At 38.6% G+C, this 13,519-nt stretch overlaps 1 protein-coding gene across 5 annotated transcripts in view; it reads right to left on the minus strand.

The window, feature by feature from the left end:
• LNPEP (leucyl and cystinyl aminopeptidase) overlaps positions 1 to 13,519 on the minus strand; it is a 192,168-nt gene that overhangs the window by 137,200 nt on the left and 41,449 nt on the right. For 4 of the 5 annotated variants that reach the window (XR_008555844.1, XM_054715042.1, XM_054715044.1 and 1 more), the window contains exons 3-5: positions 11,847 to 11,985; positions 6,602 to 6,733; positions 533 to 653 (exon numbers count right to left, since the gene is read on the minus strand). Coding sequence is in view for 4 of the 5 variants with exons in the window: in XM_054715042.1 (XP_054571017.1) it covers positions 533 to 653; positions 6,602 to 6,733; positions 11,847 to 11,985 (392 nt within the window). In the remaining variant the exon portion in view is untranslated. The remainder of the gene's footprint in view (positions 1 to 532; positions 654 to 6,601; positions 6,734 to 11,846; positions 11,986 to 13,519) is intronic. The other variant, XM_054715043.1, reaches the window with a different exon arrangement.

Here is a 13,519-nt window from a genome sequence, read left to right on the forward strand (position 1 = left end):
CTCAGTTTTTGAAAATATGTTTTTATTGATTTCAGAGGAAGGGAGAGGGAGAGAGAGATAGAAACATCAATGATGAGAGAGAATCATTGATCCGCTGCCTCCTGCACACCCACTACTGGGAATCGAGCCCGCAACCTGGGCCTGTGTCCTGCCCGGGAATTGAACTGTGACCTCCTGGTTCATAGGTCGAAGCTCAATCACTGCGCCACACGGCCCAGGCCCATTACTCAATTTTTATTATCTGAATCAGGAACTTTTTAGGAAGTTAGAATCAGTTAAACTCCAGACTAAGCCCTAAGTGCATTCCCACTTACACAGCACCTTTGTAATAGCCCCATAAACTTGAAGCTCCACATTCAGATACACTCATGAAATCTAAATGATATTAAATACAAACAATTTTTAAATCATTAACTGTGTTTCTTGGTTTTCTTTTATAATAACTTTGGCAAGAGCTCTTTCTAAAAAACATTTGCAAAATGATTCTAGGTTATAATGGTAATGAAAATCAGAGGCACTGTTTGATTCTTACCCAATTTCTTAAGTGGGTATTGAATTTCAAAGTAGTTTTGAAAAAACTCAAGAAGCTTCACAGTTGTTTCCAAGGCATGGTGAACTTGACCAATCTTTTCTGGTACAGAATATATAGAAACCTAGAAGGAAACATTATGTATGATGTAAGGCCAGGTATAATTACTTATTCAGGTGAACACTGTCAAGATTGGCATATGCAAAACTGCAGAGAGTTGCAAGATTTTTCAGGACAAAAATTGTTGCTTACAGTTCTTTTAGCACCTACAGAGTTTAGCAAATCACTTCCAGGCATACAATGATGTTAAAAAAAACCCACAAACCTTAACAATTCCTTTTTTAAATAGTTAACATAACATCTAAAATAAACTATTTTGGGTCAGATTACAGCAATTTATAAGCATTTGCCCATTTAATTTTACAATACTCTGTTCTTCCTCCCCATTACCTATAGTTACCCTCCCTTGCTTATGAGCTATCAAGATTGTGAATTATTTAAAGGACAAAATCAAATTTTAATTCTTTTGACACCTATCACAGTGCCTGGCATCGAGCAGGCAGGCACTCAACACAGAGGAATCGCATCTTAAGAGGGAGTTAGTTCTAAAATAAACACATAAGGCAGAAATTGCACATTTGTTGAACTTTTTCTAGAAAAAAAACTATAAACCAACACACTCTCTTTCAGTAAGGCACAGCCAGTTTTGCTTCCAGCCTTGGGAGGGCTTGCTTTTTTCCAGTTGTATAAGAAAATAGGCCACATTGTATAAAAAAATAATCACGCCCAGAAGAGTGAAACACTCCATGAGTGGCACATAGTAACTAAAGCCAACTTAAGGGGATGATAAATTCATGCCCCCATTCCTCATTCACTCCAGGGCACATGCTCGCTCAGGGGGATGGCAGATGCAATCACCCACATTACTTAAATTGTTATTCTTTCTCTCTTTTTCTAAGTGCGTAAGTTAAACACATAGATGTGACTAACTGTAAACATATTATTCAATAAGTATCAAAAGACAAAATGTAAACCATTATGTTAAAAGCAATGGGTCTTTTAAAAGCAATATTTACTGTTTTTTAATTGATTGGAAAAAAACACACAAAAAAACCTCTATACTCCCCTGGAAAAGGGAATATGGACAAGACATGGCAGAAAATAAAAACCTCAAAATAAAGATTTCAGCAGGTGGGAAATGGAGACATTAAATAATTCATCATTTGGTGAACTCTCATTTTAAATTGATTTTAGTCTCCCATTAAAGGACTGAAAACCTGTTAACAATTTCTAAGAGGTCAAATAGATTTCAGCCGTAAGTCCCTTTATGTGGGGCTTCAGTCTATAGAACCATATGCATTAATCACAGAATCATGGAGGACATATGGCATCAAATGTACAGGCTCTGTAGTTAGAGTGCCAAGTTCAAGTCTCTGCTAGTTGTGTGACTCAGTATCTTTATCTATGAAATGGCGATACAAGTAGCTCCTACCCTCACAGGCTGCTGTGAGGATTAAATGAGCTAATACATTTATAGAACTTAGAATAGTACCTGACACAATATAAGGGTTCAATAAATGGTAGTTATGCCCTAACCGGTTTGGCTCAGTGGATAGAGCATCGGCCTGCGGACTCAAGGGTCCCAGGTTCGATTCCGGTCAAGGGCATGTACCTTGGTTGCGGGTACATCCCCAGTAGGGGGTGTGCGGGAGGCAGCTGATCAATGTTTCTCTCTCATCGATGTTTCTGACTCTCTATCCCTCTCCCTTCCTCTCTGTGAAAAATCAATAAAATATATAAAAAAAATAAAAAATAAAATAAAAACTTTGTGTGAATAAATGGTAGTTATTATCATTACTACTAATAGAGTTCCATCAGAAATGGGTGAAATATGTGTAACTAGAACATTTGTGGCAAATTACTGGAAGAATGAAGTGTCTAGAACTAGAGTTAGCCAATTAAAAATGTGTTGCTTTCTAAAGTAACTATGGAAGAAATGTAACCTCCCACAGCATGTGGCCAAGACTACTTCACCAGCCCAGCACTCTACCATCCGCAGCCCTTAGTACAGGGCTGTGACCACAGCTTATTGAATTCAGTCACCACCTGCCAAGGGAACTCAAGCTCATGCTGCTGACAGGTGCCCTTCCTTCATCCTTTCCCCTCTGAAGAAATAAGTGTTATTGCTAAAAAAATAAAAAAGCCTGACATATTCTTTTAAAGTGTGTTATTATAAATGATTGTACCAAGATCACTTGGAATTTGAGATGTCTTTATTCTCTCTGCCTGTTCTTTCCAGACATACATATTTTATGTTATAATTGATGCAATCATCTAGAAGATGCTTATCCCAATAGAAACATCACCCATATCATCCAGATTCCTCTTCAAACATCCTTTTGCCAGGCAAGCCATTTGGCCACTTTCATCACTGTGAGTGAAAAGCATCTTTCCTCAGAGGAAAAGTAAAGGGGGGGAGGGAAGTTTATATAAAACTGAACTCTGACCAAAAGATCCACTTAGTCCCATTTCTGGTATACAAAAATTAGGAAAAAGGTACTTTGGTATATTTTAACTTCTTTTCTTTTTCCTTAAAAGAATGTGTGCTATGAGTGCTCAATAGAGATAAATCATCTGGTCCTTATAACTAAGATCAAGCTTATTTTAGGAGCAACAGAAGCAGTGAGAAGATAAACAAAAAGGGCAATTTAGTTTAACAAAGAAAGTGTTGACCAGCATTCTGGTCTTGGTAAAAGCACTCTAAATACTGCAAACGGAACTAAACTGGTGCTTAGGCCTTAAGACTTAACCACTTAAAACCTTTTTTGCAAGATTTCTTGCTAAGGATTTCTAAAAAACACAATTAAAGATTCAGAGCAAAGTGTTTTTAGACTGATGAGTAACAGATTTGCTAGGTTTAACTTAATCTGTTCCTTAATTTAATAAAAGCAAAAAATAGATAAAACAAAAACAAAACCAGAACTAAACCTCATTCCCCACCCAAAAGGATAATAATATAGCCTGCTCCTAAAAGAATACCAGCTTTCCTAAACAGACAGCTGAACACATAAAAAAGCATATATTCCTAAAAAAACAAAAACAACAACAACAATAAAAACCCTACACAATAAAAACAGTATCAAGTCTACCCAGAATAACTAATTAGATGGGACTTCAGGAGAATGATATAAATTATAAACAATGTCCCTGGCTGGTGGAGAGATACTTGAGGTAGAAATGCTTTAGCAGAAATATGGAACTAAGCCATGTTCCTGACTGAAAATGAATAAATTAAAATTAGAACTTCATATGGATAATGCTGTTGAAGGTTCTGTTCGAATGTTAAATAGTCCACATCTGACTAACCACCACTGAATTCTGATTCCACTAATTAGACCTGCCTATGGTAAAAACAAAGTCAGGCAATGGGGAAAATAAAACAAAACAAAAACCTCAAGACAAACAGATAAAGCAGTGTATTTTAAAACTGGCCTGGAATGTGCTATGTAATTCTGGCATTCCTGAAGTCAGGGAGAGGTTCAAAGAACACTGGAGAATGGACAGAAATAATAAAACAAATGTTTCTCTTTCCCTGGGCCTTTGACAACATACTAGTCTCTAGCACTGAACACGATATATTTAATGATCTACAGCCAACTCTGACATTTTTAGTTGTTTGGTAAGACTGATTAGTAAGCAAAGCCCTACTGCCTTATTCCTGTATCTTGTGAAATAGGCCTAATGTCAAATATTACAAAACAGAAACCATCCTAGACACTGACACATTTTAACATAACAAAACTCCTTTGGTAGACTCCAAGTTTGAATTTCTGGTCACCATACCTACAGAAGTTATTTAAGTCATTTGGTGTAAGAAGCAGCATACTGTGGTGGACAGTACAATTCTGACTATCACTTACTGGCTATGTAATTTTGGGTCAACTACTAAACTTCTCTGAGACACCATTTCTTCATCAGCAATACGGGGCTAATGCCTCCCCCCCATTAGATTTAGAAAATAAAAAGTATAACTCCATGCATGTTACTCCATTTCCCAATAAAAAAAATAAAGTTAATAAAAATTATTTATTTGTATAATGTTAAATTTTTCAAAACACATTTATTACTGGGTAGCATTAAAAATAATAAAGGTTATTCATATTTACAGACATACAAGAAATTCATGATGTTTGCATATGCAAAAAAGAGACTGTACTTTCCATGTGCGTGCATGCGTGTGTGTGTGTGTATGTATGTGTGTGTGTGTATTACTATCTGCGAGGTACTGAACATTTTATAGGAATTTAAAAAATGTAATCCTTGAGAGAGCAGGCTAGTCAGGCAATATAGTATTAGAGTTGTGGACGGTGAGGTTTAGAGAGGATCACAGAGCAGCCTGCTAAGGGCATACAGCTAGTAAACTATAGAAGAGAGATTTGAACCCAGGTAGACTCCACATTCCATGATGAACCATGTTGCTTCCTAACATGTAGATAAAAAGCAAAAAAAAGTTTCTCAATTCTATCTATCTATCTATCTATCTATCTGTCTGTCTGTCTGTCTGTCTATCTATCTACCTACCTACCTATCAGAATGATGTATAAAATTTGAAGAATTCACACTGGAGCAATTAGAAATATAGTCTAATTTATAAGAGGACCTTGAATATCAGATGAATTTGAAGCAGTAAAAAGCCAATATAGCAGCAGAAAGAAAGAAAAAAAAAGGAATGGATTAGGGAACAGGTGGGAGAGAGGGAGGGAAGGAGGGAAGGAGGGAGGGAGAGAGGGAAGGAGTGAAGGAGGAAGGGAGTAGAAAAAGTGCAGGAGAAAGAGAGAGAGAGAGAGAGAGAGAGAGAGAGAGAGAGAGAGAGAGAGAGAGAGAGAGAGAGAGAGAGAGAGAAAGAAAGAAGAGGGGACAGAGGGAAAAGAAGCCAAGCATGCATACATTTCGGTATACAATAAAAAGTGCAGGGGTTTTATAACAAAGAGTGTGACAGGAACTGCAACAGAGACATAACTAGAGTGCAATGAGAGATCAGAGGGAATGACTGAGCCCAGCTGTGGAAAAGCTTCAAGGAGAGAGATGGTTTGGTTCTCCACTGGGTCATGAAGAAGCAAACCTGACTTTGTAGACTGAGCCTTTTAGTTTTTATCAAGGCTGCAACATCTAAATCCAGGGCTAGATATGTGCTGCAACACTTGAAGAGGAATTCTTTTTTTTTTTTTTTTTTTCAGATTAAAAACAGTCTTAATATTCTTTTGAAATGGATTCTGAAAAATTATTTGGTTTAGACTTGACAAAAACTCTTTCAACCCAAAGGTGAGTAAATCATATTGAACACTTATTCAATATACAGTCTACACTTACCCTTAACACTCACTTTACTTCTTGAATAATTCTCCATTCTTTAACATTGAGCATAAAGGCATACCATGTTATTGCTAATAAACAGCCAGATAATCCTTATATCTGTCCTTATATTCTAAGTTAGGGGGTAGACATGATAATCTTTTATATCAGAAGGAGTATACCCTTTTAATTAGCAAAATAAAATGATCCAAGAATACTGAGTAAAATAAAGCTCTTTAGTTTAGACAGGAAACCCAATCCAATTGAATGTGTTCAAAAGTAGACAATATTCCCTGGTGGGGATCAAAAACATTTCTATCATGAAGAATAATCATCATTAGCTTTAAAGGACCTTTTTCTTCTATTTTGTCAGCTTTATTAGGTCTCTACTGTAAAATTAAGGCAGAAAATTCATTTAGACAGTCACTAATGAAGCCTAATTAGAATAATCATTTAGACAGTCACAAATAGAAGCCTAATTAGAATAATCAATTTTGTCGAATTACAGATACACGAGACCCTTAAACAACTTTACTCATTACTCCAATCACAACCTGGAGTATTCCTTCAAACTACATTTTTATGCTATCTTTTAAGTCTGAACAATGTCCTAGATCAGAGTTGTGATCCAAAACCTTGTTATCCTCCATAAAGTAGTTACCAGAAATAATTAAAGAATTCCTCTCAACCTCTTTCAAGACCAGTACCATAACAACATACCAGGGTTCCATTTATGTCCTGACTCAGATTCTTCATCTCCCCCACAATGAAAGCAACCAGGTAAGTGCTCATCTTCACGCTTTCAAAAAATTCATCCTGAACAAGTCCATCTTTCATGGTAACCGATGACTTCTACAAGCAAAGGTGAAAAGATGACAGTTCTATAACTATGGGAATAAATGACAGTGACAAATAAACTGAGAAACTGAAAATTCAAATAGGAAATAAATAGCAAAGATGTTGGCATATTTTAATCTGTCAGGACTGGTTTCTAAATGGTCCTTAGTCTCAGTCTGTTCTACCATCCTTTATCATGAGGATATCTTAAGGAGTTTTTAGTTTCAAAAGATGGCTTTAAAAAACAAAACAAAAACAAAAACAAAAGATGGCTTTAAATAAATATAAGTTAGAGATAATAAGTAACATTGGCTCTGTGTCTCCCCTTTAAAACAACATCAATGCTAAGTGAAATAAGTCAGTCAGAGAAAGATAAATATCACACGATCTCACTCATTTGTGGATTATAATGAACAACATAAACTGATTAACAATATCAGATCCAGAGACAGAGAAGCATCGATCAGATGCTCAAACCTAAGAAGGAAGGTAGGGAGGGTGGGGGTAAGGGGGAGAGATCAACCAAAAGACTTGAATGCATGCTTATAAGCATAACCAATGGACAGAGACAGTGGCGGGGGGCGGTGAGGGCATGTACAGGAGTGGGGTGGGGGGCAATGGGGGGATATGGACACATATGTAATACCTTAATCAATAAAAAAATTTAAAAAAAAACACAACACATCAAAACCAAAATCCTTCTTTATGATCTAGCATGCTCCTCTCTACTGCTACAAATAAACTCATTAAAGAAGGAGCTAAAGCTGGGATATCACTACAAACTGATGCCATTGTAATAACCTGGTTATAATTTAACAGGAAAGGAGTGAAAGGGAAGACTAGATATAGGCATACCATTTATACAGCTTTGCCAAAAAGCTGCATTGAACACTCTAAGTCTGTTCCCTGCTGACTGATGGGGGAAGGGTCTAGACAAAAGCAATTTAGACACATGCCCAGTAAGGTCTGAGAGATATGGGAAAGTGCCTGCCTGTCAATCACACCTGGAAACAGGTAATTGGCCAGAATGGGTGCGACCACTGCAATCGAGCAAAATCTAAATAATAAACTTCCAAACAAAGGAAGTTAACTCTCTAGGCTCCAGGGCTCTGGGCCCTCTTGGGACTTCTGCTGCAGGGGGCTGCGCTCTCCTGTGCTTGCAAGGTGCATGGCCATGTTGGCCTCCACACATGGACTAACAGACTTTAATCTGGCTGGAATGCTGAACCTCACCTGGCTGCAACATGGAACAGAAACTTTGGACACTGACCTTGTTTCTGGCTTTGCTGAACTCTCAGTTGCCCTCTTTTCGGGACTGGCTTGGGGGAAATGGAACATTGGAACCAGAGAAATGTAACTCCACACCAATAAAATCCTCCACATCCTATCCTCCCATGGAGGCTTCTGAAAATGCTTCTTTCAGTAGCATCCCAAGAGCCTCATTCCCAATTGTGTCTGGGAAGTCTGGCCCTAATCCTCTGGCATCAAAATGACTTCAGAAAGTACCATGTGATGACCCCAAAAAGGTTTAGTGGGATCAAAATTATTAGAGAAGTCTGTAGTAGCCACAAGATGAGGGAATGAAGGCACTCTTATAGGATTTTCTGATCACGAATTGCAATATGTTTTGGAATACTAGGCAAGCAGGCATTCCACCTCTTTCAGAGAAAGATTAAGGTGAAGAGTATGTCTGGGAGTGAAGCTGTTGAAGTAACTTCCCTGTTGAAGGACAGATCATGTCCTCTCTGGCCTACAAAGGCTCAGTCCAGGGTTTGTTGAATGTGACTGTTCCTCTCCACTAGCCTCATGGGCTCTGAGAGGCTCCTCTCAGGCTGCACACAGCCCCTCAGGTGTCAACAAAAGGACCCCCTACATTCTATTTGGCAAAAAAACAATTCCACTTGGTTTTAACCTCATTGCCTCCCACGCAGAGGTCACATACAAGAAAGTTATTTGTGTTTTTGTTAAACCTCCATGTTACAACATGGACTTTTAAATAACTAATAAAACATCCAGGTCAATCATGATTCAACACTATCAAATATCATTGTTTAGAATAGCAAATATATTGTATCTCAGAAAATATCACTCTGATCTTCAGTTCACAGTATTAATCATTTTGTACATCGTTAGTACATAGTACACACTTCACATTTCCTGCCCATACAGTCCATACCCAGCAGGTCTTTCTCTTTCCTCAAGTGCTCATCGGGCTGACTTCTCAGTTGATTCCAACATATATTTTAACTTTTATGTATGTATTTTAAGAAAGAATAAGAATGTATGAGGTTTCACTCAGGGAAGAAATTGTGAGGTAACCAGAAACCCAAGAATGCATGAGAACGCCTTTCCAGCCATGCTAGCAATCATCAGATGTACGGTAATTTTACCCGGGACAAGAGGGTAAGTATTTTGGACTTATGCTCCTGACCCTTCATGGGTAAGACCACTCATGTGGGCTGATCCCCTCACTAATGTAGTTACCAATAATACCAAACACCTTGGTCATCCAGGAGGTCCATGGGTGGGGCAAGAAAGTATAAATACACAGGGGTCTCTACCCAGCTTCCCTTCTGTATGACACAAAATCAAAACAATGCCACTTTGTGTATAAAATTAAAGAGAAGTTTCTGGCTTGTGTGGACACCAAAGAAAGGGTGTCACTACTATCACTACTTGCCCACGGTAGAAGTGCAGAAAATGTAACTAAGACCTTGTCTATACAAAAAGAAATAGACAGCCAGTTTGAAAGGGTATTGCCATGGACTAGAACAAAGAATATCCTTACATGATATTATTCTACACTGTCATTAAAATTTTTCCCAGATTTGGATCACCCCCATTACTTATAATAGTTCCTCACGCCCATGCGGGGGGGAAAAATCATCTGTTCGGTGCTTGGAGACAAACGTAACACATCTCTTGATATTTTAGAATTACAACAGCATATTATACAATTACCCCAAATAAACTTACAAACTAATTCTTTGAATGTCTGGAAGCAATTTAAAAAGGACATGAAAGGGTTTAATCCCTTCCACTGTGTAGAGGGCCCCCTGGGAAGGCACCTGAGCATTCTAAATTGGCCCCTCTTGCCCTGTTGGCCAAGAGGGACCCGCTTCTCACAATCCAATTGTCCACAGCTGTTGCCTGAGCTTCTGTTCATGCCAAGGTTGAAACCTCGTGATGGCTGGTACCATGGATCTGTCTCTTGCCCAGTGGGGTCAGCTGGGCCTCCTTGGAGAAGAAACCTGGGTTCCACAAGATATGTGATCAGTGCTGGGACCCTGTCAGCAGGCGAGGGGATCCCAAGGCAAGTGCTGGGCGTGGAGGCCATGGGGGCATAGGCGACCAAGGAGACAGAACTAAACCTCACATCACCCTGCTTGGCCCCGGAGGATGGCTGGTTAGCCAGAGACGGGTAAGATTCCTCAGGGAAGGAACAACCTAAGACAGGCACAGTCGCATAGGGGCCATCAGGAGTGAACTTGGGGGTCAACAGAGGTGGGGCACAGACCTTCACCCCCCCAAGTTTGCAGGGGCCTGAACCCTCACCCCTGCTGAAGGAGATCTCCTGCCCCGATGGCTGCTCAGCTTCACATGCCCAGCTCAAATCGGGACCCAGGTAACAGAGACTTGGCCGACAGCAGATGCTCTCTCACTGCAACAAGACTTGATGGAGATGTCTTGCACCTATGATCCGGGGAACTGGGGTCTATGATATCTAAATCCAGCCTAGCACCAGGAATGCTCAGGGCCTACTCAAGAAGGCAAAAAATCCTCTCCACTAATAATTACAGGGTAAAACAAGATGGTTGTTAGAGTATTAAATTTGACAGTAAAATAGTAGTCAAGTTTTCAGACTAATTTAAATTGGCCAATCAAAATAAGCAAATACTCTAGAAAAATCAATTGTACTGGACAAAAAAGCTGTTACTAAGTGTTAACTAAAATTTTTATTGGTAGTTCATCTCATGGTAAAATTGCATAACATATAATGAACCTAAAGCAGTCACATTTTAGTGCAAAAAAGTAAAATTTAAAAGCTATCAAGATTACAGCATAAAATTTCCAAAAGCCTCCCAATATTTAAACCAAAAAAGGGGGGATAGTAGAAGAATATCATGTAAGGAAAAATATCCTGCAAATAAATTACATCTAGAAAATTTTTACTTTAGAAAATTAACTTTCATTTGTAATGCTAACAGCAAGTCACCCAGGTAAAACATACATGGTGTCAAAACAAGCCAAAGGAAAATCGTTTGGGCAAAAAAAAATAAAAAAGAATCATTAAGTCAAATTTATAGAAAATATTCCTTTATTAACTTTTGGTCGAGAATATGTTTGTACATTTTCAGAAAACAACTCCGAGACATGTGGATTCCTGCAACAGAGAGGAATTGACAGGAGTGCTCCAGCCATGAAGTCAGAAGAGAAACAGTCCAGAGATGGAAGACGCTGACGATGCCTTGCCATACTAGCAGTCAGCAGATATGCGTCACTGCAGATTGCCCAGGACCAAACCAGAGAGGGTCGGACCTGCAATACCACCATTTGTCCACCATCCAGAACTGAAATATCATTGCTGTTATGAACACATAAACAACTGTTGGACATAGAAACCGGGACTCAAAAGAACTGTTGGCCCAGAAAGAAACTCACTATAGACTGATTCATTTGCCTCTCAGCATAACTATTATTGCTTGTCTCATTTTCGGTTCCTATAAGTGTATTCCTAGTATCACATGAGCTCACTCATCTAGGGGAAAAGATGAACAGCATAGACTGAAGAACAAGAACAGCATTGATCAGACTGTCAGACCTCAGAGGGAAAGTAGGGGAGGGTGGGGACAAGGGAGATAGATCAACCAAAGGACTTGTGTGCTTGCATATGAGTCTAACCAGTGATCACGGACAACAGGGGGAGGGGGCATGCGTGTGGGGGGGGTTGGGAAGGGAACGGGGGGGGGGGGTTGATGACAAATATGTGATACCTTAATCAATAAAGTAAAAAAAAAATGTATGAGTTTTCAGTCATTCTCAACAGTATGATAAAGAGGAATTCAAGTCTTCTCAACAAAGAAAGAGATCCACTCAAAAAGTTTATAATCAAGAACCAGAACAGTACCTTAGGCATATTTGATAAAGCAGTGTAGTTTTCCTCTCTTATGATCTTGACGGTATAAGTGGCTTTAAATGCTGGCTCATCAAAACAAGGAAAAGCAGATCTTGCCGCCAGGGGTTCAAATTGAGTTGCTGCAAAGTACCTAAAACAAATGCAAATTCATCCAATAGTTATTGAGCAAGTACTTATTCAAGGTATCTTGCCAAGTACTAGGGATACTAAGATAAACACTGTACAATCCTACTTATTAAAGGATCCACAATCAACTGGGAGGGACAGAGGTTATATGATGAACAAAAACTTGTCAGGCTGAAAATCATGTCATAACAGTGAAAACAAAGCACTGGAAACAAAGGGTAGGGAACAGATTCTGACTAGCAGTTGAGACATTGTAAGGAAACTGGTGACAAAATCTGAAGAAGGCATTTAAAAAGTGAGAAATATTTGAAAAGGTAGAGAAGGGAAGAAAGTACAATCTGGAAAGAATGGGAAGCACAACAAAAGAGCAGTGTATGTTCAGGGACTAAAGATGGCTGTCCTGCCCGGCCAGCATGGCTCAGTGGTTGAATGTCGACCTATGAACCAGGAGGTCACGGTTTGATTACCAGTCAGGGCATATGGCCGGGTTGTGGGCTCGATCTCCAGTGTGGAAAATGCAATGCAGGTGGCAGCCGGTCAATGATTCTCTCTCATCATTGCTGTTTCTCTCTCTCTCTCTCTCTCTCTCTCTCTCTCTCTCTCTCTCTCTCTCTTTCTCTTCCTCTCTAAAATAAATAAAAATATTAAATAGAAAAGAATGGCTGACTAATGGACTAGAGATGGCCACTGAGATCATAAGAAGGCTTCTGATGGGAAATCAGTATGAAGGGTGATCATTAATTACTATTACTCATCTGTAAAGACTCTGGCTTCACAATGCTAAACCTTAAACTTGCAACTTGCACTTTCAGGAAGACTGAAAAAAAACCAGTGGTCCTATAGTATGTTTGTTTCCTTTACTCTCTTCAGAAATGAATTAACATTTTTCTCTCTCTCTTAGAACACAGCAACAGCATTTGAGAATTTGACTCATCTAAAGATTGGGAGTAAAGCAAGTTTAAAAGAAAAACTTGAAAAAGAGAAATGCAAGTTTTCAATTAAACAGAGGAATAAAACATTTGGGAAATCATCCAAACATGGCTGTAGAATAATCAGGGCAAGTGTGGCATATTTCAGGTACCAGTTATTATGGCACGTATACAACTGCCACTTTAGACATGATAGCCTCACTTGCTTAGGGCTAAATTTCCACTTTTAAAAGATAAGTAGAAAAAAAGTGTGGGATTTGTAGTTAGAAGATATAAACTCTTCAGTTTACCACCCCTCTCACATCAGGCAAATCAATGACTTATGTCTCAATTTCCTTATTTATCAAATTTAGGACTGAGATAGGATCCCCAGACAAACACCTAAAAGGTTTTATTAAGAATCAAATAAAACTTTTTGTAACAAAAACTATTGCTATGCTATAAAATCCTACATAGATGCTTATTATAAATGCTAGATAACTCTTCTTTCACAGTTAAAATTATTGTACTTTCTTTCTGTTAAGGATTTGCCCAAATAATTGTTTCTATTGGGTAAACTGTAAAAAAGATAACAATCAACTTAAATGAAACCATTTAAATATATTACAT

The sequence above is a fragment of the Eptesicus fuscus genome, chromosome 4, assembly GCF_027574615.1.
Source record: "Eptesicus fuscus isolate TK198812 chromosome 4, DD_ASM_mEF_20220401, whole genome shotgun sequence".
Taxonomy (NCBI): domain Eukaryota; kingdom Metazoa; phylum Chordata; class Mammalia; order Chiroptera; family Vespertilionidae; genus Eptesicus; species Eptesicus fuscus.